Source organism: Neodiprion pinetum, chromosome 6 (assembly GCF_021155775.2).
Source record: "Neodiprion pinetum isolate iyNeoPine1 chromosome 6, iyNeoPine1.2, whole genome shotgun sequence".
Taxonomy (NCBI): domain Eukaryota; kingdom Metazoa; phylum Arthropoda; class Insecta; order Hymenoptera; family Diprionidae; genus Neodiprion; species Neodiprion pinetum.
The window spans coordinates 6326942-6352085 of NC_060237.1; the positions used below are offsets into that span (position 1 = coordinate 6326942).

Sequence of the window (25144 nt, forward strand, 5' to 3'; positions counted from 1 at the left end):
TTGGTTTTTTAATATTGTTATTCACTCATTTAGTTATACTCAGGTTCGACGGTTCCGAATGTGAGTGTTTTATAATTTAGAATGATCTGAACTGTTCTTTTTTATGGGTGTAATTTTAATCATATCCGCTTTTGTCTTGATTATACCGTGTTTGTACAATTTTCAATCTATAATTTTCGCACCATTCCGGCAATTATCCCCTATGATATTGCTATAATCAATATTAAAATCCGTTTTGGTCTCGCTGTATCACGATTGTGGTGCCGTTTTAAATTCGTCAACATTTTAGATGATGTTATCAGAAAATTGAATGAGTCGTGTCGTAAAAATCTGTCAATTAATACATCAATAAACGGTTCCAAATTATCGTAAAAAAGAAAAACCTCAACTAGAAATCTTATACCGTTCACTCATTTTCTTTCCGTTCCCCCGCGCCTGCTTGGTCTTATCTCTAACAAATATCATATCATGCAATAAATTGTTGAAATCCGTCCAAATCAACCCTACAAACGTTTCCTTCCGATTGCTTTGAATACTTTTAAAATATTATTACCGAGTAGACTCACTTACCTTCACCTTTCAGTCCCGTTTTAGCCAGCACGTGTGGCCAATGGGAAGTACGCCTCCATCGCCCACCGAAGCATGGCCGTTTAATCCTGTTAAATCGATTCATACCCCTTTCAATGTTCTTCATGCCCCTTTCGCAGGTAGGCAGTGCTCGTAGCACGATAGTTCTCAAGCTTGTTCCATTCTATAAAAAGTATTTCTTTTGCAAATAGCTTAGGGTGTACCTAAGTCTCGCTGTCTGTCACCTTCGAGTCTCTTTTTTTTAAATCAGGTGTACGTATATTTATTATGATTAATAGAGTTAGTTAGTTAGTTGGATCGGAAAGAAATAGGATTTATATTTCATAAATTGCAGGCAGTTAAATAACAGATATCGAATTAAATTCAATGTAAAAGGAAATCGAGGATTTAGCTTCGAGTGTAACATTTAATTTTGAGATAAGAAAAAAAACCGAAAACGTTACCAATGAATATTATCAAATCATTTGCGTAATCCCTGAACATAATTCGAAGGATTCATTGAGTCGTATCATTCTTGACGAAGAAATATATACGTTGCAATAATTTTTTTCGGTCTTTACAATCTTTGGAGTAATTGCAAAAATAGACCGTTGAATTCTATCTTCACGGATTAAAATTTTAGGAAGATTCGTTATTTATCATCAACATATTTGTTTGATCGAATAATTGACTTCGATGTATAATAATTACCTAAATTAATCAAGATTCAGCTGCGAACAGTATCGAAGGTTCATAAGTCGAACTTCACCTGCCATTCAAGACATCACGATACGTGCGTGGCGGGTCTAATTATCAGAGGTACAGTAAAAAAGACGCGTGCGAATGGAATAAGTGGAAACACGACACGACCTATCTACTCAGCATCGTATTCGGCTAGCCGGAAGAGACGACGGACGGTGTCTTGTCAGTATTGCTCCTAAAACGGCGTGCAAACAAGAAGTAACTGCTATAGGATAGCGACGATGATGTCTATGATGGTACGATGAGAGTGCATGGCTATCAGCGTGTCGGTTGGGATAACTTGCATAATGAAATTAATTTTTTGTCGACTACGAAACGAGAGCAAGTCTGTGCGGATTACGGGATTCGCGGCCTGGCTTTCTGGGGACCTGATACGAGGCCTTACACCAGGATGGTCGACACGCCGGGAAACCAAAGTGGTTATGTAGTGGTAAAAAAACGGATAATGGTAGCGACCGATTACGTTCGGGATAAACTATACCGATATTGTTTACCCACATGCCGTATGAACATCGCCTGCGGTTGGATTTCAGTAAAATTAAAGAAGAAAAAACGTGTGAAGCTACTGACTTAACTTTCGTTATTCTTCAATTACATACTGTAAGCAGCTTTGCTCACCATTCGTTGCTAAAAAGTCCGTCATCGTGTGAGCCAAGTTGAATAGATTCAATGCTGTTACAGAACAGTATCCTAAATCCGATGGTCTTACATCTCGTATTCGAAGTATTGATCGATACGTAAGTTTCGAAGATCTTTCGGAAGCGTGTGAATTACACGGACGGTCCGTATATTGATCCGGCGTATATAGGAAATACGTTTTCGGTAGCTTCACTTGTTTTGTACTTGTAATCACTGAACTGTAAGTGGTAGGCTTTGTCCAAAGTGTTTTAACGAAGAAGATTCGATCTATGACATCGATGCGAACACTCGTTAACCGATGGTTTTAATTTCAAATTTAATTGACGGAGGAACTTCAAGTTGGTATCTTTACTTGTGGTCAGAGCCCTCCAGAAATTGACTGGAGAACGCTTCGTTTATACTTAGATAAATAGTAAAGTTGTAACTGATGAATATTTTTGTCAGGTTGCGCAATGCGTTGTATCTCAAAGCGAGAGAAAAGATTCTTCTATGATATCGGTAAAACTAACTTGGTGAAAACTGAACGGGAAAATATGAGACGTTCCTGAAACGCACTCGAGACATCATGCGAAAAATAATTTATTCAACGATTTCATAAAGCATATCACATAGTAGTTAATTAATCAGATTTTTTTTCGCTCATGTCGATCATTTCCGCAGAATAAATCTTCACGTGGAAAGTAGAACGCAATTATTCAGTACCTGAATTGAATTGTCGCAGATCTTGGCAACTGAACTACAACTCGGTCGATTGCAGTTATAGTGTTATTAACCAGGACGACTGACTTCAGGTTCGTTAGTCCAGCGAATAAGCCACTCGGTAGAGTTTGGATTTTATTGTCAGTCAAACTGATGTGAGTCATCGACGAGAGGCCTTGGAATGCGTCAGCTTCTATTACTGAAATCTCGTTGTTATGAAGATACAGATATTCTAAACTACTTAGGCTGATAAAAGTTCCCGATCGAATTGTGGATATTTTGTTGTGGTCGATGGATAACAGGGTCAGTTTCGACAATCCTCTGAATGCCCGTTCATGAACGGTTACTATGTCATTGTGAGAAATGGACAACGAATCAAGTTCAGTCAAACCATTGAAAGTTTCGGCTCGCAGTTTTCTGATGTTGTTCCTGTCTAAGTAAAGATATTTCAATTTCTCGAGGCTTTTGAACGAATTGGGAGCGACGGTGGTTATTTCGTTGTCCTCTAGCCCCAGAGAAGTTATCTCCGAAAGGCCGGAAAATGTTATCTGATTTATCGTCGCGATGAAATTCTGATGCAGTTGTAACCTTATTAATCCTGATAGTCCGTTAAAAGTCCCTTCCGATATGTGGGTAATCCCGTTGTTAGCCAAAAACAATCTGTCCAAGTGAGGCAATTCTTGAAACAAGTTGGGAATCAGCGTAACCGCGTTGTTATCAAGGTCCAGATATTTCAGGTTCGGTAGGCCCGAGAACGCGCCAGGTTGCAAATTCGAAATTCTATTTCCGGCAGACAAGTGTAGAGTTACTAGCGAGAGATTTTTAAACGCACCAGGATCAATCGACGTCAAATTCAAGTTAAATATTTCCAAACGATCACGGTGCGTTCGTTCCGTTACCTCGGTTAAAACACCTTCGACGGAACTGCACACGGTATAGTCAAACACATTTCTGCACGTTGGTTGCGTCTGAGCAAGCACAACTGCCAGAACGAAGTTCACCGACACTGCACAACGAATCATGACGCGATTCTGTTCTAATATCGTGCTTTGCTGCTCCGACTATTTAAGTCGAACCATATCTAAAGGGTACCTTGAACTTTGCCAGCGTCGTTACGTAGAGTCACGTGTCGAGTGATCACGCCGGAGATGATATTTCAGATGATTGTCGAATGCGTAAAACATAATCAAGTTTCCGCGGGGTGTAACCGGCGTATTCACTAAACTTCGTCACGGAAGATTAAATTCTTAGATTCGCGCTTATGGGGCTGCCTGTGATAGTCGTAGTTGATATCCAATCAACAATCCACGAAAACAGCGATCTACTCTGAAAAATTATTCGGTTTCAATTTGATGTCAATCTATCTCTACCTGATGTTAAATTTCTGAAGCAACCATACAAACAGTACTGTAGTAATTTTTGTTCCAATTCCTTCAGTATACGACGAATTTAACGAGTAAAATGATGTTGCGGACAATCAACTTCGAACAAGTAATAGAATAACTTCATTCCTTTCAGGCCGTCACTCGCAACTCTCGTAAGATTTACAATTCATGTAAACGTAAATCCAAGAAATCTCTGCGTCGGGATGATCGATGGTTTGCTCGTCATTCATAATCATTCAGTATCGTTCGCACGTGTATAATATATGCTATAAAAATCCACACCATTTTGGTGTTGATTTTAACTTTTATAGACGCCGTGAATTTTCTGACAGTGTATTTGACAATTGTAAAATAAATCTTGTGGAATTTTGTTACCGTAATCATTTTCGGTTTTCTTGTTAGTAACGAACTCATTCGAACTTCTCTCTGTGTAACAGTACTTCAGACTCGTCTCTTTCGCTGAATTCACTTGGCAGCTTTTCCTGTACGGAGAGGGGTGTGTTGAGAATTGGGCGATGTGTTCGAGAGCGGGGATATAATTCACGATTGGAATTGATCGATTAGGCGAAAAATGTAATCTATGTGATGCTTGATTCGTAACAATATCGGAATGAATAGAATATTGTCATTTGAACCGTTTCAGTCACGCAGTGATTTAAATATTACCAAGTAGACTTACCTACCTTCATTTCCCAGTCGGGTTTGAGCCAACACAGTGGCCAATAGGAAGTACTGGAGTATCGCACACCGAATCATGGCCACACAATTCTGGTGAATCGATTCTCGTACCTTAACTATTTATACTAATCGTGAGTGTGCCTGTTGCAAGCTGACTACATGAATCTAAACGGGAAAGTACTATACATTCTTGGAACGCAGTAGAGACATTCTACGGAATATTATTTATTCAAAGATTGTGCGAAAGTATATTACATTGTTGTTAATTGAGCGGAATTTTTTATTCACTCATATTCATCATTCCAGTAGACGAAATCTTCATGTGGAAAGTAGCACACAATTATTCGGTGGGTACCGAAAACTGAATTGTCGCAGTACTTGGCAACTGAATTACATTTGGGTCAACTGCAGTTATGGTGTTATTGGACAGGTCAACTGACTCCAGGTCTGTGAGTCCAGCGAATAAGCCATTCGGTAGGGTTTTGATTTTATTGTTACTCAAATCGATACTTAACTCCGACGTGAGGCCTTCGAACGCACCAGCTTCTATCACTGAAATCTCGTTATTATAAAGATCCAGAGATTCCAAACTGCTGAGACCAATGAAAGTGCCTGATCGAATTGTAGATATTTTGTTGTGTTGGAGATGTAAGAAGGTCAGTTTAGACAATCCTCTGAATGCCCTTTGATCAATAGTTACTATGTCGTTGTCATTGATGTGCAGAGAACGAAGTTTCGTTAAACCTTTGAGAGTATCGGCTTTTAGTTCTCCTATATTGTTTCTATCTAAGTAAAGATTTTTCAATTTCTTGAGACTTACAAACGATTTGGGGGCAATGGTACTTATTCTGTTGCTCTCTAGCTCCAGAGAAGTTATCTTCGAAAGACCAGAAAATGTTGTTCGATTAATCGTCGCAATCAGATTCTGATGTAGTTGCAACTGTACCAATTCTGATAATCCGTTAAAAGTCCCCTCCGGTATGTATGTAATGTTGTTATTGGCCAAGGACAACCTTTCCAAGTGAGGCAATTCTTGAAACAAGTTGGGAATCAGCGTAACGGCGTTGTTTCCAAGGCGCAGGTCTTTCAGCATCGGCAGGCCCGAGAACGCGCCTGGTTGCAAATTCGAAATTCGATTTCCGGCAAACAGGTGTAGAGTTACTAGCGAGAGATTTTTAAACGCTCCAGGTTCAATCGATATCAAATTGAAATCCAATATTTCCAAACGATTATGGTGCGTTCGTTGCGTTACCTCGGTTAAAACACCTTCGACGGAACTGCACACGGTATAGTCGAACACATTTTTGCACGTCGGCTGCGTCTGAGCAAGCACAACTGCCAAAAGAAAGTTCACTAGCACTGCACGACGAATCATGATGCGATTCCTTCTAACGTCTCGCCTTGCTGCTCCGACTATTTAAGTCGAACCATATCTGAAGGATATCTTTGAACTTTACCACCGACATTGCGCAGAGTCGCGCGAGTGATCACGCTGAGGATAATGATTCCGATGACCGCTAAATACGTAAAATATAGTTAAATTCTTGCGAAACATACAAGGTGTATCTACTCGACTCTTTTACAGAAGACGAATCTTTTTGATTGGCAAGTAATCGGACTGGCCTGTAACAACCGTAGTAGATATTCCAATCAACAAATCCCGAAAACCCAAAACTACTCTAAAAAATCTTGCTGCCGAGTTTTATAGACTCTTTTGGTCAATTCTAACACCACTTTTTTGATACTATGATGATTGATGTACAGTTTTAATCGAGGATGTACTTCTTACTCCATTTGTTGGGATTCTGTTATTACTCCATTTCATGTCATACGGTTAAGTATAATCACTTTATGCGATACTCATAGATCTCTGACCCTTCACCTATAACATCTACTTTCGAAATTACGGTCGAAGTTAAACACGTGATCAATGAATATTAATTAATCATTTGCTTAATGCGTAAACAAAATTGGCTTGACTGATTAAATCGTATCGTATACTTCATGAAATATATACGTTGCAACAATCTTTGCAGTAATTACAAAAAATAGATTGTTAAAGTTTATTTTCACTGATTAAAATTTTGGGAGGATTCACTATTTATCCTCGATATATTTGTTTGGCAGCATGATTTACTTTCACAGTAATCACCGGAATGTAATCAAGATTCAGTTGCGATCAGTATCATAATATTACAATTTGAATTTCATCTGTCATTTGAAATGGTACGTTTCAGCTTTGTGATGAGAAGCCAAAAAACTTTTTTACTATTTTAGATAATTTTAATTTCTAGAACTTGATTGATAACGTATTTTAATTTTCCTTCATCGAGTCGTAACCCAGGGACTATTCAAATCTAAAATTTTTGATACACTGGATATTGCCATTGATTTAAGCCTGTACTCCTTGTTAAGGCAATAATACTTGAAATCATTTGGAATGGCTGAAAACGAGCTGAAAGAATTTGAAATTTCATTAGACGTTTTAAAATTACTGAAGACCCAATCACGTGAATCGCACGAAATTAAATCTAAGTTTACAGGATCGTTCAGAACCATTCTACGGATAAAAATTTAAAAAATAGAGCAGCAAGTAACCGACAAGATGCATCCCGCGATTTTGGCATAGTCAACTGATATACCGATATCAGTTCCTTGTTCGTTTACATTTCCAATTCTAAACAAAGATGTAGAATATCTAGAGTTACCGACAAAGCGCTTACCAACGTTTTCCCTAGCCGACAAACACTGTCAAATTGACACGATTACCGACTAGCACTTTGCCAATTAAGCCTTCCAGAATGTACTACTGGAGTTAGCAGCTACCCGTACCTTCAACCTCGCGAAATCTGTGACCGTAGTGACGAGAGAGCGAGATATATATCCTCCGGTCAGCCAGGATACTCCGTCTCTGTCACCCTGCCCTTGATTGGCTGAGAGGAAACGTATCGACCAGCCAATTAAGTTGTAGAGCAGAGGGAGTACGAGTACGAGCATAAGTACATGGCATAAGTGCTCCACCTCACTTTTCTGCCACACTTTCTGCACACGCGAGGCTACTCCCATCGTTGACTGATGAATTTGGTTGAAATGAATGTGCATAGTTGGAAAGTATACGGCGTCCTTACGAGGTTGTATGAAGATTTCAGTCTGTGCCCGTTCGTCGTTCCGTTTCCATAATAATATTCGACTCTGCATTATCTGGGTACACGCGGTGAGCGATGGTAATACCGGTTCTTGTCGCCTCTACTTACCGACCGATTGCCGGATTGAGTTGCGCGTGGAGGGGAGGACTCAGCTTGACGGTGAAATTTATCTACTCCACTTTCGATTACGAAAATTCTCATAAGGCTAGCAGTCTTCGTATATCTTCGGTCAACCCCGGTAGCCTCCTCTTAACGTCAAGCGTACGCATTTCCGCCGGAAATTGTTTCGGGTCGTCACGTATGTTGAGTTTACCTTCTCAATTTTCACCCAGTTGTTGTCGCCTGGCGGCCATTGGTGTGAGTTGAGTTCATTCTTGGCGTGGCGTTAAACCGGTTGGACGTGGACGAATTTACGGTGTAATTTATAGTCCCACGAATCTGGTCAAGTTTTATTTCATCAGATTGAAAGGATTTTACTCACCCGTTACGATGAGTACCGACAGCATTGAGAAGTTGTATAAAAATTTTGGCATACTAGCTGACGCCAAGGATAAATTAGCCGAGGTTCGTAATTTCTACCGTTGGCTTGGTTATACTTCCCTCGAATTTCACGTCTTGATTCACATTATTTTTGCTGAATTATTCTTGCTATCTGGATACGAAATGTTGAAGATCCAATTAGCTCGCAAAATTGAAATTATACAGATTATTGGTGACTTGCAAAACCTTTCTCATGCTCCGTCTGTGTAAAATTAATTTACGTTATTTTAATAAATTTCTAGCATGAAAAAGAGTACATGGAAATTCTCACCGCGGTGAAGGGAACGACGAAAGAAAAGCGCCTTGCTTCGCAATTCATCGCCAGATTTTTCAAACACTTCCCTAAACTCGCAGACCAGGCAATCGATGCTCATCTTGATCTCTGCGAAGATGAAGACATTGCTGTAAGTACCTAGTTAGCAGTAAACAATTACCATGTTACCCATTCTGTAAAATATACATTTCATTTCCCATCACTAACGAAACCACATATGATAATTATGTAAACCTCGATCAACTATTCATTTTATTTAGTCAGCGTAGTTGTACAGTTGTTATGTGTAACTTTGTTTTGTACATTTATGGAGAACAAACAATGTGCGCAAATATTTTTTTAGTATCGCGCCTCACCCTGACTATTTGTATTTCCGTTGGTAATTCAACTGTTGCACCTGAAGCGAAAGTTACACGTATTGATTAAACAATCAAAAAAACATATGCATATACAGCTATGGAATTTATTTAACTTAAACAGTGTATGTGTTGGTTTTTGTTTGTCAGCCAGATGTTCCCCCAGTCTTGTTCTGATTAACTATCGCCTATCGCTTATTAATAATATTTTCCATTCCTTATAGTAATCCTTACAGCCTCCTTCCTGTCTATATTTCTCCATATTCATTTAGACTCTAATTGCTGTAACCAGTCGGGATTGCACTTATTCAGATGCACATGTTCTCCAATTATTGTGAATTTCTGCATCTATCCCTATTGATTCACACCTATTGTCTGAATGATTTTTATTTCATCTTTCATGAAGTGCATTTCCATTCAATTTTTTATCAAGCAAACACTTCTGCTGCTACATTCAACAAGTCAAGTTAAGTTCCTCCGTCCAAATCTGCCTTCCAATAATTATCGTTAAAGTCCTTAAATCTCTTTTGCCCAAATTGAATTCATATTCTTCAACTTGATCATGAACAATAAACTCGTTTCATTGTATATTATATATTAAACCATTTATCCTCTTTAAAATAAATTCCTCTCACCATTCCCTGTTTTTGATATTGAAAGTAGTGATATGTAAATACATGTAATCAACGAGTTTGAACCCAAAAGTAATCCCATCTGCATCGCAGTTGGGCATGGATATAATTTTGAAGAAAGATGTGGTAACCATATATCTTACAACAGACTTAAAACTGATACAAGTCTGTTACCAGAAAATTTATTTACGAAATTCGTAGCTGTTTCGCTATTTTGTGTTTCATTGTTATATTACGTTGATTTGGACTGTGAAAGTCAAATTCATGAAAGTCTTTTCATCTCTTAGATGTTGTTTACTACTGATTGCTGCAGTGAACCATCATGAAATTGGCTCTGGCACAATCACTTTTCTTAATAATCTGATGGTATATCTGCACTGATCCTGAACTTTGTCACTTTTATGACAAAAGCAACCAAAACATAATGAGGCCAACATGGCTTACGTGAAACATGTCTCATTCTAGAAAATCAAAATACACTGCATAAACAATAACAATATTTCAAGGTATTATGATGTGTAAGGAATTTCAGCAGTTAGTGAAATCTACAGGCTTATCCATTTATTAAAGCTTTTGAAGATGCCAAAATAGCATCAGGCTCAATTGAAATTGGCTATAGCAATTGTACAGGTACAATGACGTTGCCATTGACGATCAATAATTATTGATCATACATACCGATATTTTTGGTGGCAGCATCAGAGTTAGTCCAAAAGCTCCCAAAAGATGACTTATAAAAATTAGTTGTAATCAATGACAAATCGATTCTGTTTATGTTTAATAACGATTCAGTTTTCCCAACATTACTGTTTTACCATCTCTCCTTTATCACTTCGTACCGATGGATTTTGTAATTAAAACATTGTCAGTAAGATTGAATATAGATCTTTCAATATTTCTCTACAATTTTCAAGTTTACCTTCGCGTAAAGATCCATCACAATCGTGTCGACTTTACAGATTAGGAAGCAAGCGATTAAAGACCTGCCGTCATTGTGCAAAGAGAACAAAGAACATACAGCGCGGATTGCTGATATATTGGCGCAATTGTTATTAGCGCAAGATCCATCAGAATTGGCTGTGGTTCAAAACAGTATTATGTCGCTAATAAAAAATGATCCTAAAGGTAAGTGTACCACCAAATACTTCAAGTTCATAGGCAAAGAGAGAAATACATTCGACATGCTAAGTTTCGATTTTTAACTAAGGCATTGTTCACATCTACAGGTGCTATCAGTGGATTTTTCAGTCAGATTCTGAACGGCGATGATGGAGCTCGAGAACGTTGCATCAAATTTTTAGCTACCAAACTAAAGGCTGTTGGTCATGATATCATAACTAAAGAACCAGAAGATTTGCTGATTGTTGAGTGCAAGAAAGTATTACAGGTGAAAAATTCAGTTCTTTCCTTTTACAATATCTCTTTTTTTCTTTGGGGTTTTCCAGTAAATTTTATTGCAATTGAATATCAATTTTCCGCAGGATGTCACAGCTGATGAATTTCACTCCATTATGGAAGTACTCGCATGGACCAGACTGGGATCTACAGTTACTGGACAACAGGAGTTGATTGATATTATTGTTGAACAAGCTGAGCTTTCAATTCCCTTTAAGCACACCAACGAAGAACAGTGGAGTCGACTTGTGCAATGCATTAAACATGCCCTACCATTTTTCAATGTGTGTGAAGCTCTTGTTGTTTATCAGACATCAATGTCATTTCAATTGCTAGCTATAACTATACTGTTATCTGTTTTCAGTCGCAAGTTGACTCGTCCAGATTTGTTTGTTACATATGCGTTCAAGTCTTACCCCATTTGTCTTTAATCACGGGACCTGAAGGCAGAGATCCACAATTGGAACTTTTAAAACTTCTTGCTGAACTAACTACTTACTGTGGAACGATCGAGAAACCTGAAGAGAAAGTACAGCAGATATACAATGCCCTTGTTGTAAGTATTTTACTAACAAATATGATGATGTGAATACTCTGAAAATATTGGGTGCTTCTTATTTATGACTTATGTATGTTACCAACAGACGTACATGCCTCTACCTCCAGAAACCGATTTGCCGGAGCTACCAAAGCTCCAATTTAGCCACGTTGAGTGTCTGATGTATACTTTTCACAAACTTGGCAAGCAAGTCCCAGAATTTTTGACCCGTGATGCGGATCAACTGAAAGAGTTCAGACTGAGGTTACAATATTTTGCAAGGGGGATACAGGGTTACATAAAGAAGCTCAGAGAAGCTATAAGTGGAAAAAGTGAAGAACAGTTGAAATCTGACGAAAATCAAATGAAAGTTGTTGCACTTAAAACAACCAACAATATCAACACTCTAATCAAAGACCTATTTCATTCACCACCGAGCTACAAAAGCATTATACATCTTTCATGGAAACCCTCTACAACTGACAAAAAGGTAAGAAACATAAACCTGTAATCTGTGATCTAACAAATTAGTTACTACTTCTGTATGATGACATAATTACAAATCCAAAATTAAAACAAACCGCAAAATCGTTAATTTAATTTTTGATCTCATTTCAGACTGATAAAGCATCACCAGGACAAAAGAGACACACACCGATTACATTTGGTAACGATAATGCACCGAACAAACGGAGCAAAGACGACAATAAAGGAAACAAACGAGAAATTTACACACCTCCCAGTGGCAAATACAGCTCTAACATTTCTTCGAATTATGGTGAGTATGTTCAAAGAATTGATGTACTTTCTGATGTCGTTTGATTGAAAAATGTAGCCAAACGTGACAGTGGTTGGAAATGTTGTTCACCAATTGTGTTGAAAAGTGTGAAAAAACTCAAAATCGTGAATGCCTTAAGAGGTCAGGAAACTTTGGAGTTACTGGAAAAGTATTATCATAAATTCTAATTATTTTACCTAGAATAACGTGTTGTAAACTTGTTACCTAATTTTATACGGTCTGCTTATCAGGAAATCGCGGAAGATTCAGGGGAAATCGATCTGGCGGACGTGGTGGAGGATACAGAGCACGTGGTCGCGGATGGCGAAGGAGTGCTTACTAAATTTGATCCTATGCAAATGACGTAAAATAAGCAATGAGTCCGTACGAGGTGTGGAAAATATTCATGCAAAGACTAAAACAAATTACGAGCTATAAAATTCGCCTAAAGGATTTTGAGGAGTCAAAAATGCGATGTGAGAAGCATATGCGAATGAAGATTATTTGTAAAAAAGAAGCTGTACCATTACTACCACGAGTTGGTGTACGATGTGGCAGCTTTAACGTATTAATGTGTTGGAGTGTTTTCAAGTGTCAATCTTATCTGAATTGACATACTACAAATGAAGGAAAGACTCAAGAAGTTGATCGAGACATAAAAACCGAAACAGTTTGTGTCGATCTGTTGTGTTTTGCACTCAAAGTGGTTAATTTTGTTTGCAAATCCATGTCCAGTCAGGTATTGATTCATCTTAATTAATATGCCTCGGATCAGGGAAAAACAAAGATACTGATGGAAAAAAGGATCAAAGTGACGTGATTTGTGCCCATTCGTTATATTTGGTACTCGTGGTGCTCAAAGTTCTAATTTTGATGTCTAATTTTTATGACCGTAATTTTAAACGATGGTTAAACATTCAAAATTGAAGCAGCCAATATCCAGTTAATTTGACCAACAATGAGGTCAACTTTGTACTCTATGTACAAAGGTGAATGAAGAACGCAACAAGAAGCTTTTAGAAGCTGAGAAAATATATGAATCGAGAGATTACATATGGGCATCAGCAGGTCAAGAAAGAAGAATTCTACTCCTAGTACCTTTGTTGGTAACGATATGCAGATTGAAAATTTCGTGCTCCCGAGGTCATAAATAAGCTACCTGCCGATTCTCGTCAAATGCAAAACCGCCACTGGTCTGCTGGAGGATTTTAATTCGCTCATCAATCAGCAATCTATGTCAAACTTATGTTCTGCAACTTACAATGATTTCCACCCTGCCTTTCCCTTTGTAGAATTTTGATCCCTATCCTTTTCTCCCTTCATTAGTAGTTGGGTTTTTACAGTTGCGGAAAGTCAAGAAAGCTGCAGCCACAAGTTGGAGGATTTTTTATAGCCAAAGACATACTTGAAACGATAAATACTCTCTGCTTTCCTATAAATTACACTTCTGCTCATTACATATACTCGTATTCGTGTTTTGAATTTTTTCGACGAAATTGTTATACCATATTACGTTTGAATATTTATTTTTATTATTTTTTTTTTTTAATAAACGGTATAAAATATTTTCTCTTCATGTTCAATTTTCTATCACATTACCTTTTATTGTACTGATCTTTAACGACCGCTGATTCAATTTTTTCACGACTTGCTGATTGAATGTCTGGATGATTCAGTTTTGGTTATATGTAACCAAGTATTTCTTTGGCTGCTGTCATCTCATGATTTATTTTCATTGAGGTTTCAGGTACCAAAAGGAAACTGCAAACGAGGGTAAGCTGCGCTGCGAGAGAAGAAAGAGAAATTGCTAAATTTATCTGTTTCAGGTGCCTGCAGCCCGGGTTCCTTTCAGTGGTATCAGAAGCTATAAACTAATGAAATTCATTCTTTCAGGTAAACGAGTCCCAGGAATATAATGTTTAGGTAGTTTGATATGTGTTGTATATGATGGTAGCTGTTGAATAAGGTGAGTCAATAATTGCAATTCTTCATCGCCCTGCTTCCCTATCCCATTATCAAATGAAAAGTTTCATGTTATCTGTAGTTTTGTGAATATATCTTTATTATTATCCTAATAAAAACGATTTTTATTATTCATCAATAACTGTTATTTCACTTTTTTACTTTTTCCACTTACAAGAAAAATTGAGTTGAAAATAAGTGATAGACGATAGTATTACGGAATAAGGTGAAGAACATACTATATTCATATTTTATTATTGACCTTTATTTTGATTAATGATACATTAATAGACCATCACTACATCGTGGAGAAACAATAATTATTTCATTTAACTAAGGCAATAAATTAAGCTACAAAACCGTATAGCAAACAATCTTCAAGGGCTAATTGTCAGCATCACCACTTATAACAAAACTAAAATCTAGACAATCAAGTGCAGTTTCTATTAATTTTAGTTAAACTTTTATCAGCTAGGTATCAATCTTGCAGGCAGATTATTTAGTAGGGTGTGTATTACGTTCTTAAAAAAGTAGTTTCTTTGAGCTACGACACGTGGCGAAGCGTGCAATATTTTGCTACTAAATAGACCACCTGGACAGCTACTATTGGTAGAAATTTTTGTTATCGTAACATTGACGAATCTTCTCTATTAAATAATCACTGAAATCTTGTCTATTCTATCTTGTAGTTGATATCAGAAGTAATGTAGTTGCTCTGGAAATACAAATTTGTCGCTGCTGCTGCTCGAGTCTTAAGTTAACTTCTGTCATGTCCGTATTTGTAGCAAGTTTGCAATTTATCTTCAAGGTATCCGCTAGTATCTTATTCAGTGTAATAAACTGTACTGGAACTTGGCAGCTGAACACTAGTTCTATCAATTTGAGTCAAAGTGTTATTTGCCATGTAAATTAAATTGATCTGAGTTAGTCCAGCGAATACATTATTTGGGAGAGTGTGAATTCTGTTATTGGACAAAAATATTTCTTCAACCAAGACGAGGCCCTCAAATGCAGCGGGCTGAATCTCAGAAATTTCGTTGTGCTCAAGATGTAAGATCTTCAAATCACTCAGGCCTTTAAAAGCACGGGAATGGATGGTTGCAATTTTGTTGTGATTTGCATACAATCTCTTCAACTCGGGCAATCTTCCAAATGTCTCTTGCGGAAGTGACGTTAGGCTGTTATCGTTAACATATAAAGTTTCAAGCTTCGTTAAACCGGTGAAAGTGTTTGGTTTTATTTCTGTTATTTTGTTGTAGTCCAAATGAAGACGGTTTAATTCCTTGAGATTTGCAAAAGACCCTGAAGCAACGGTAGCTATTTTGTTATTATCTAGCCACAAATATAACAGCTGTGGGAGTCCAGTAAACATGTTTGGCTTTATCTCCGGAATATCGTTTTGGTTGAGATAGAGCCACATTACTTTCGATAGTCCGGTAAACGTCCCTGCCGGTATATTGTTGATCTTGTTATAAATCAAGGACAATGACTCTAGCTGAGATAGTTCTTGAAATAGATTAGGAATCAGGGTGACAACATTGTTATCCAAATGGAGGCGGGTCAATTTTGGTAGGCCGGTAAATGCTCCGGACTGTAGAATTGAGATGTGGTTTCCTTGATACAAATATAAATTTGTTATCGTCAGGTCTTTGAAGGCGCCGGGCTTGATTGACAGCAAATTTAAATCACTGATTTCCAATCTGTCTTCGTTCCTCTGCTGTGTAACACTACTTAAAACACCTCGAAAATGACACACAGTAAAGCCATCGTGACTCGTGCATGTCTGCTCTGTTTCAGCTGTTACAAGAGCCACAAGAACGTGGACCAGCAACGCGTAACGTAACATGACTAAACTCTGTACTGTTCATTTGCATAACAGCAGACAATTTATATTGGCTCATCTTTAAGTTATCGTTTGAACTTTGCTACTGTTATCAGACAGTGTGAACTCAGTTGTTGTGGAGTTTATTACCAGGAGAAGTGTATTTTTAACGTAAAATGTACTGGAAATATAAGATAAATCAAACATGCAATAGATATATTTCAAAGAATTGTGACGCGTTAGGAATTTCGAGAAATGATTATACATGAATGTTCCTTACTTTTAAAAAACAGTTCCAGGTATTTATGAGATGCAGAAAGGTTTTTAACACTTTTTTTTTACAGATCGTTACATAATAAATGTTTCGAAATACTTTCTCCCCATGTCTCGATCAAGTATTTCTTTGAGTATCGTTATCTACTAATTTATATCAACTGATTCATTACATAGCATTATGAAACCGTTCAAGAACGTAAGGCTGTTCGGCTCAAAATTGTTTTGAACTGTCCCGTTTTTCTACACTCAGCTACAGGTTTCCATGTTACGTTTAGCGCTGTGAATCTATGTCATCATTCAGATGAAATCTACCTTGATTAATGATCAATAATTCATCTTATTGTTATGACATCCCTAATAATAGTATTTCTAGGAGATATTTTTTCACAACTTCGTACTGAAATTCATTTTTATTCACTTCTTTGGAGAATACGTAGTTCCATTTTAATCCTTCATTTCTTAATAATGATTACTGGACTATTTCCAAGTCAGTCAAATATACAAATGATAAGTACAGTAAATCGCAGAGCCATGCGCCCGTATTCAGAGTATTTTAATTTTAATCGCTGTCCAGCACAGTAATAAATAATATTTAAAATATTAATTATATTATGTATAAAACGATATGCAGTAATAATCATTGTAGAAACTCACACGCGTCTAGACAAATTCACTAATAATTGTTCCTTATATCTAAGCTCACTATAAACCAGTTTTTCAACAGCGTTGAAGTATAAAAATTATTTCATTCAACCGAGGTAGCAAGATGCAATTCAAGCCAGCATGTTTATTTTTACTTTCGTAATTTTACGTGACGAAAACTAAAAATTCAAGAATTAGAGGTACTGAAAACTTTTTAATTGCTGTTAAACAGTGTTTCTGACGCTGTTTTCAATAAATAAAACAGTTGTTATTTTATTGTTGGGATGAATTTTTGCTGATCCAGAATCAGTAAAGATTATTCGATGTGGTCATTTCGTCGATAATATTGCACATTACTCGGTCGCTTGGACAACACGGATCTGTAGCTTGTTGCTCTAGTCCCAAAGTATCCATAACTTCCATCGTATCTGTACTGACAGCAAGGCTTGAATCTAGCTCCGAGGTGTCAGGCAGCATCTGCAATGCATGCTGCAATATTTCCTGCACCTAGAGAGAAAGAATTGAAAGAAATTTTAGTCAGTGATATTAGAAGAAACCAAATGTGATGAAAGATAAACCAATGACACGTATAGCATACTTTGTCTAAATGTTTTTGAAATCGCAGAGTGGTTTCTGTCCGCTGTCTACGCTGGAGCTCCATCATAACACGAAGAGTTTCTCTAGCCTGATGCGGCCTAAACTCATTAAGCAAGTGGTGAATATGGATGAACAACAGGCTCAAGTCCTCGACCTGAAAATACGTCAGGAAAAACCATGAGATTCTTTATTACCGTCAATAACTCTTGGTGTTAAATGTCTCACGTATGAAGAAAATCAAGGACACACCTTCTCCGCTCTCCTCGGACTGTCGGGACACTGTACCAGCAGATCTATAAGGTCTAAAAAATTGACCAGAAGAGAGTGATTGAGTTTCTTGAGCTCACGACGCCGGTCAAAATGCTGGGGATAAAGCCTCTTGATCCCCTGCGCTTCCAGCGGCCTTATGATGGTGTCGTCGGCGTTGAACATGTTCCCGAACATGGAATAGTTCTCATGATTAGCCGGGGGAGGACGGGGAGCTCTTCCTCTACGCACGTTCTCATCGGTGTACAAGTTGATGTACTGAGTAGGCGGCATGGGCAGCGAGCTGACCTGCGTCGCTTCCGGAGTCGCCATGGTTTAATAAAATAATATCAACGGCGTAGTCGTAAGATTTTATTCCTGTAAAAGAAAAGAGAAGGAACTGAAACGAGTCAGAGGAATTTAAACGTCAGATGAAAAAAAGATGGGTCATGTTAGGCTAGGTTATAACCACGATATCAGCCTCGGTTTAACACCATCAATCGGAGGGTGAAGATAGGCGAGGTGGATCTACTCACGCCATGAAATACGAGTAAAGCAGTGGAAGGCTCGTCGACGAGGCAGTCACTGTGTTTTCAGCGTCTAACAACGCGAGTCGTCACAGCAGAGGAAAAAACAAAAGCAGCGCGGCGGTTAGTGTTCGCCATTTTGTTTTGTTTACATGCCTGCGTAGCGCCGAACATGGAAGATGCCTGGGAATGTTAAATGTTTACGCTTTTTCAAAGTTCATCCAGTTACCTACACAGCGACGTTATTCGACCGTCGGAAAAGCGTCGCTTGCCTCTCGGTGTCGCGGTTGAAACAACTCGGGATTAAATCGCGCTGCCCGAATGTCGAAGTGGAAAATATTCAGACAAGTGGATAAGTGACTAATACAAAACAGTTGAACATCGATGTGTCTCATGACTAACGCCGTAGCGCATTTCCTGTTATCTCGTGAATTTCCGACCGTCTTGTCTAGCCGTCGCTTCGCCCGCGACCGTTTGACAGGTTACCTCCCCCCTCTCCGTACCGCCCGCCGCTAAGCCTCTCTCTGTGTTCCTTTGCATCCACGTGAATTTTTTTTTTCGCATTATACCCCTAACCGAATCCGGCGGGCAGCCACGTTCTCGAGACCGATGCATCGTCTGGCTGTGTGACAAACCGGTGCTGTGAATGGTAAGAGTACTGTGTTGACTACCGATAGTCTTTATTTTATTGTTACACGCTTTCCCGGCTATTTCGACGTCGGCCGAGGCGATTCCGAGGAACGCGGCACCCAAAACGTCAGTATTTTATAACCGCAAATTCCGTGCGCCTTTCCCTATCGCTTATTTTCGAACTGAGCTTCGGTTTCGTTATCAGTACCGTACCCGGTTTAGCTACGCGATGTTCTCCACGCTTTTATACTTTTACTCTATTCCTATTATCGTTCGTAAACCGACTGCATTGTAAAATAATCGCCTCGATTGTTGTACCTGAGCGATTGATGGAATGCAGTGTTTGTAAACAACGAAAAATGAGCCATGCATCGACCATCTCGAAACGGTTTCCTGTTCACAATTTACACACATATTCGATATCAGTTTTACTCCTCTCTTTTATCTGATGGCGTGCCAACAGTTGGTCTCTGTTCATCTTTTCCCTACTTCCCTGTCATCAGCTGTTCAAATTTGTTGAATCCACCATCCGTCAAACACACATTCTTCTTTCAATCAGCTCTCATCCGCCATTCTATTCTCTTCTATTCAACTTCTCGCTATCTTCTTTGTCTTCATATTTTCTCTTCTTCTTTCTTACGCTGTGAACCGAACTACCGAAACTTGTACTCTGCGAATCGGATTTTCTCTTTGTTTCTCCCTTTCTCGACAAGAAGCTCCAACTTTTCTTACTTTCAGATCAACAGATGTGTCTAGTAATATTTGAAACACACTGTAGCTATCGCTGGACTGTGATAAATGTTGCAATACTATTTAAATTTTCTTTATAACGCCCAGAATAAGCTTGAACGAAAAAGAAGTAATATAACGATTACAAAATATCGTCCACTTTCTCAAAAATACATTTCATTAATTTGATGTTTTGCATTTTACAGGGTTTTCTTTTCAGGGATGACGGGGAAGGATGGGAAGGCGGAGGCTAAAGGCGTGGATGGTGTTGTTAAGACAGGATTTATGACAAAGCGCTCTCAAAACAAGAAACGATTTACGCCGATCAACTACAAGCAGCGATGGTTCGTCCTCACCAGGCAATACCTTATATACTATGACAGCGACAGCGAGGTAAGCGAGACGAATCACTTGTTGACACATTTCTTTGATAGATTTCGAGTCGACAGGTCACGCCTGAAATTTCATTACACGACGCGTATTTACATGGCAATTGCTCAGCTGTTGAACAAAATATTATTATTTCTGATCTTCATTCTGTGATCGAATTTGACCAGGTTTCCATTCGCAGGTGCTTGTTATATCTAAGAAATGATTGTTTTTTTTTTGGAAACTTTTCAAATGAGTATAAACGTATTCTGGAATTGCGGATATCCAGAGATTGCAAAAGTAATCTGCGACCCGGATCAAAAATGAAAATTCGCCGACATATAAGCGTCAGATTATTCATATCCAACTTTGTTGCTGTTGTTATTTTTTTTTTTGGTTATTACAAACCACTCTTTTTTTTCATAACAAGTTTACTAATGGTAGAGACGAATCTTATTCGTACATACATAGGACCTTGTAAAAAAAAGTGTAAATCGTGTAAATTATTCGCAAGGAATTAACAAAGACAATAACAATAATAACGGTGTACAGTAACGAGAAAAATCGATAAATAATAATTTGAAGTTGATCGAACATTTTGAAGTAAAATTACCGTCAAATTCCATGGTATAGAAATTTTGAAATTACACGCATAAGCGATAAAAGCATATTCTTACGCAGGCAACGATGAGTATAACAGCTTGCTACTGTAATCTTTATGCAAACAGGAAATGTGCGGTTCATTAGCGAAGATTACGAACGGAAAAAGAGAGAAAATGTCAGACATCGACTGACATTCATTGACCAAGGCACGAGTTCCACTCGTGTCGGAAATCCTTCATCCGATTCACCGAATGCGAAATCCTAATCAATCGTATAATCGACATTTTTATTTACCCTCCTAAGATCATCGAATTGAGAATAAAGATTTTTTAGTAATGTGCAAGTATTTTAGAGAAGTACGCGATCTCGTGTTAAAGCCTTAAAATCGACTGTTGCGTTTTTTAATAACGTTGACTGAAGATGTGATGCGATAATTCATTGTCTTAAGGGATGTTATTCTCTTGTTGAACTGTATACAGGATGCATCGACGATAGAAAGGATACAGAATTTTCAAAGATGGGAATATCCGATTCGTACGAGAATTATGAAAATGTAGAAAGTCGACGTACAGAAAGAGAAAATATAGAAATGTCAAAACATAGAACAGCTAAATCTAATGTCTGTGTACGATTATACATTTTGGCATACTATATTCTCTACATTTTTTCACATCTCCATACACGGACTTTGTACATTTTTAAATCGTGTAAATTAAATTTTCTCCTAGTTTGAAATTCTATATTGTGGCCCTTCCGTGTTTTGATCTCTCTATTTTCTTATCCCCCGCCAAACTCGTGACAATATTTACGCATCTGTAATTCGTATTAGCTATACAGCTGTATATTTCGAAGCGTGCCGCGTAAAAGTGCAAGGCGGTCGCGATATCACGTGTACCTAATAATAATTAGGGGTGCAAAAGGGGCGCAGGCGCCTCCCGCAGAGGGTCGTCGAATACGTCGGCGCCGATCTCCCGATGCCCCTTGGTAAGGCGGTTATTTCCTAGCGGAGAATCAGTCGGTTGTCAGCTACAATTCGATGCGAAACCTCTTCTCTCGCCGCATATTGAACCCTGCGTTGCGTAATCGGAACAAAATTTGAAACACAGCGCGGGCCGGTTTTCCGTGTATCGTCTTCGGAAACGTGCGTCGTGACGAGCCGCGTTTCGCGGTTTTCCTTTAATTTCTCATTTGTTGATTCATTTTTTTTTCTTTCATCTCTATCGTCCTCGTGAATTAACGCATGTGCGAGAAAGAAGACGGAAAAATATTTCAATAGTTAATCCTGGAATTGACATAAAAAAAGAAAGAAATCATTCTGCAACATCTCCTTGAGTCTACGTAGCGTTTGCATCCGTGCGGATAAAACTAAACTGTTGTCTGATCAGGTCGCGGTGTGCTTCTGGATAATTAACTCAGGAAAAGAATTTTTATATTCGTTTCCTTCTTTTCCCCTCTAATTTCATTAAAAAAGAAACAAAAAAAAAAAAAAAAACAAGAAGAAATTAAAAAATAATTCTCCGAAAGTCGAAAATCTTTGTTTTTGCATTCACGTGCGGTGAAGGTACATATTCTTCAAATTTGACTCATCAATCCTCTTCCTCGTCTTCCGTCTTTTCGATAGTTATTATATACATACGTTTCGCGGTGTTATCGGAAAAAATATTTCCTAGACTTCTTCTTCGGCTGCGGCGAACGATCCTGTCTGCAACCGTATTTTCGCCCTTCGGGTTTCAATTAATAACGCTGGAGGTAAGCTGTGCGAAGTCAATTAACTATCATTATTTTATTCCACAGACCGCTGTTGTTTCTCTTCCTCGTTATTTTCACCGCTATTTCTCTCGCCATCGTTATTATTGTCATACCTCAATTCGAAAACTAGAGAATATTCTACGGAAATACGGTTATACGCAACGTCTGGTTTTCCGATAATATTTCTAGAATCGGTGAATGGACGATACAATAATAATGGACGAGTCGAAAATTCAATTTTACAGTAATAGAACGAGTATAAGGCAGAGAAGCTCCGGTATCTTAAGTGCTAAACTTTACGAGACGATTAAAATTTTATAACAAGCACTGTGTGAAAAAATTTGGTTTTTTTTTCAAGTCTTTTTAAAAGTAACATCATCGTTCTTCCAAAGAATATTCGGGATGTTTGAGATACAATTGCGTTTCCATTCAATCGGTGCTAAATCATTATCTCTATTTACGTGCGTTATTTAGCTGATTTGACATTTGTTTCGGAAATTGTAAATTTTAGACGCGATTTTACAATGTTTGGTTTTTAAATACTGAATGCATCGATTTTGTCAAAAAACGCGAGGGGAAATCGGAAGGAGTCAGAAGATCTGTGAAAAAGTGTGCAGGTTTATAAATGTAAAATTAACGAAATTAACTTATTTCAAATAGTGGTTCAACCGTTGCGTTTTCAAAGTCTCTTAACACCTTTATTTTTGTCATAATTCAATCCTCGTGGAAAATTGTATTTTTCGCGATTGATATAAGGCGTTGCTGAAAAAATTGTTGAAGATATTCATTCCTGTCCAGAAAATTTAGAGAGACAAGAGGCAATGATACGTACATATACACCTGAGTATCGTAATTTTTTCTTCCTTTCTTTCGCTTCCTTCCCTCGAGAAATCCGCATCTGGGTTTTAGGAGTTCAAGGTACCCGTATAATACCGATTGGAAAAAGGATTTATGAGATCATGAAAGACCTTAAATCGCTCGTATCGCTTCATCGGCGAATTTCATTCGCAAAATTTTTAAAGTCGCGTCTGCCATGTTTTACGCTCGTCTTCGTACGATTGATAGGAAGAAATTGACGTTACTGTAGTCTGAGGGAAAGTCAGTCGATCAAAAAGAATCCCACTGTTGGCATTACTTCAGGATTTATCAGATGTAAAGTCCGTGTAGAAAAGTTATTGAAGAAAAGAAGATGAAACACACACACAGACGCAGAAAAAAGAAAAAGTAAAATATAAAATAGCGACGAAGAAAAATACAAAAGTAAAGTTCAACTTGGTCGAAGTTCTACATGAGAAAAAAAAAATATCTACTTATCGTGTGCGGAAAAAAAAATGATTGGTACTATATCAAGAAGTTTATACTGTACACTATACGGTGATCTTATAAATTATAGATTAAACATCCTTCCTTGAATAATGAAAGATTCTTACATAACGCGCTTCTGTTTACGAAGTTGCACGCTCTTTATTTTCATTCGCAACACGGTTCATTGTCAGATTAATTATACATTTTCATTCCCCAAATAATCGCTAACCAATTAATTTCCAAAGTAATCAAGAAGAAGCCGTTTGCTCGCAACTTCGTGCAAATTACTTACGTATTTGTGTACCTACTTTCTTACTACACTATATATATTATATACATACACATACATTCATGACGCCCACGCCGTATTACGTAAACGAATATAATACCCTCACTATGCCTCAGGGAATGTAGAAATGTCTAATGAGACGCAATAATTAGTGACTTTTGTTCCATCATCTTTGACGCGAGTAATAATTATCATCCGATTAAATCTCCGATAATTTTGTATAATACGCGTCATGTGAATTTTTTTCGAATTATCTTCATCGCAGAATTTACGTATGATAATAATAATAATAAACAACGCTAATATTGATGTAAATAAAAAAAAGTAGACAAATGATATATCTAGTTCGGCTAATAGAATTGAATACTACTAAACCTTACAGGAATTATTATTATTTCTATGTACTATGTATATATCCTCAACTCTTTCGAGCTGGATCGTGAAAATTAATTTGAAAAAAGAAGTTAAAAACTCACGAACCTAATAGATAATCCGTTAGAAACAACGTACGTGTGGTAAATTTTAAATTAATAAACTTACGTCTCTGAGTAATAGAGCTTGCAATATTCCCGAACATAATTTGCGTTATCACATGAAGGTGAAGAAACGCTTACGTATAAATAGTATACGCCCGACGCGATACCGGAAGGATGAAGGACTTTCTGCGCTACCATTAGAGACATTTTTTTTACCAAGGGTTCGCCCCAAAGCGACTGTACGGGATTCGTATACGCGAACGAGAGGAGAGAACGGAGCGTGGAGTCGCCGTCCGATTCACGAAGAACAGGGGGAAAATATATACGAGACGCGGGGGGATGGATGGGAAAACCGCAGGCGGAAGCCTGGTTTATCAAACGGGACACGTAACTGATAATATTTACAGACGACGAAGGAAGGCTGCGAAGAGCGATATGATAACCCGTTTAACCTCGATCATCGCGATCCGATGACGAGGAATCTCCTAACTCGGGTTACAGGATCGCGATTCGACCTAATCTTGCGATTTCAG

At 38.0% G+C, this 25144-nt stretch overlaps 6 protein-coding genes across 9 annotated transcripts in view; 2 read left to right on the forward strand and 4 right to left on the reverse strand.

Moving 5' to 3' along the window:
• Positions 1-2544: 2544 nt before the first annotated feature.
• On the reverse strand, positions 2545-3714 carry LOC124220960 (insulin-like growth factor-binding protein complex acid labile subunit). The gene has a single exon (XM_046630449.2). The coding sequence runs from the start codon at positions 3687-3689 to the stop codon at positions 2664-2666; it is 1026 nt and encodes a 341-aa protein (XP_046486405.1). The 5' UTR covers positions 3690-3714; the 3' UTR covers positions 2545-2663.
• A 1221-nt stretch (positions 3715-4935) lies between these two features.
• LOC124221733 (insulin-like growth factor-binding protein complex acid labile subunit) lies at positions 4936-6127 on the reverse strand. The gene has a single exon (XM_046631985.2). The coding sequence runs from the start codon at positions 6103-6105 to the stop codon at positions 5071-5073; it is 1035 nt and encodes a 344-aa protein (XP_046487941.1). The 5' UTR covers positions 6106-6127; the 3' UTR covers positions 4936-5070.
• A 1905-nt stretch (positions 6128-8032) lies between these two features.
• cass (apoptosis inhibitor cassowary) lies at positions 8033-15315 on the forward strand. Its single transcript, XM_046633088.2, has 9 exons — positions 8033-8440; positions 8659-8820; positions 10638-10803; positions 10905-11065; positions 11160-11357; positions 11438-11629; positions 11718-12101; positions 12230-12389; positions 12641-15315. Exons 1-9 carry the CDS (start codon positions 8366-8368, stop codon positions 12730-12732), a joined length of 1590 nt encoding a protein of 529 aa, XP_046489044.1. The 5' UTR covers positions 8033-8365; the 3' UTR covers positions 12733-15315.
• On the reverse strand, positions 14599-16348 carry LOC124222275 (leucine-rich repeat-containing protein 15-like). Its single transcript, XM_046633089.2, has one exon. It carries the CDS (start codon positions 16195-16197, stop codon positions 15175-15177), a length of 1023 nt encoding a protein of 340 aa, XP_046489045.1. The 5' UTR covers positions 16198-16348; the 3' UTR covers positions 14599-15174.
• A 492-nt stretch (positions 16349-16840) lies between these two features.
• MED7 (mediator complex subunit 7) lies at positions 16841-18833 on the reverse strand. 2 transcript variants are annotated; one of them, XM_069136878.1, is made up of 4 exons: positions 18691-18833; positions 17938-18312; positions 17690-17842; positions 16841-17598 (listed from the first exon to the last, which is right to left on the reverse strand). In XM_069136878.1, the coding sequence occupies exons 2-4, from the start codon at positions 18265-18267 to the stop codon at positions 17398-17400; spliced, it is 684 nt and encodes a 227-aa protein (XP_068992979.1). In that variant the 5' UTR covers positions 18268-18312; positions 18691-18833; the 3' UTR covers positions 16841-17397. The 2 variants fall into 2 exon arrangements, with proteins under 2 accessions (XP_068992979.1, XP_046489046.1); XM_046633090.2 differs by having other exon boundaries at positions 18471-18828.
• Positions 18834-18907: 74 nt separating this feature from the next.
• Btk29A (tyrosine-protein kinase Btk) overlaps positions 18908-25144 on the forward strand; it is a 151250-nt gene continuing 145013 nt past the window's right edge. The window contains exons 1-2 of one of the 3 annotated variants that reach the window (XM_046633082.2): positions 18908-19110; positions 20027-20213. In XM_046633082.2, coding sequence (XP_046489038.1) covers positions 20043-20213 — 171 coding nt within the window. In that variant the 5' untranslated portion in view covers positions 18908-19110; positions 20027-20042. Of the gene's footprint in view, positions 19111-19140; positions 19218-20026; positions 20214-22305; positions 22542-25144 lie in introns of those variants that run through there. The other 2 variants (XM_046633083.2, XM_069136874.1) reach the window with 2 other exon arrangements.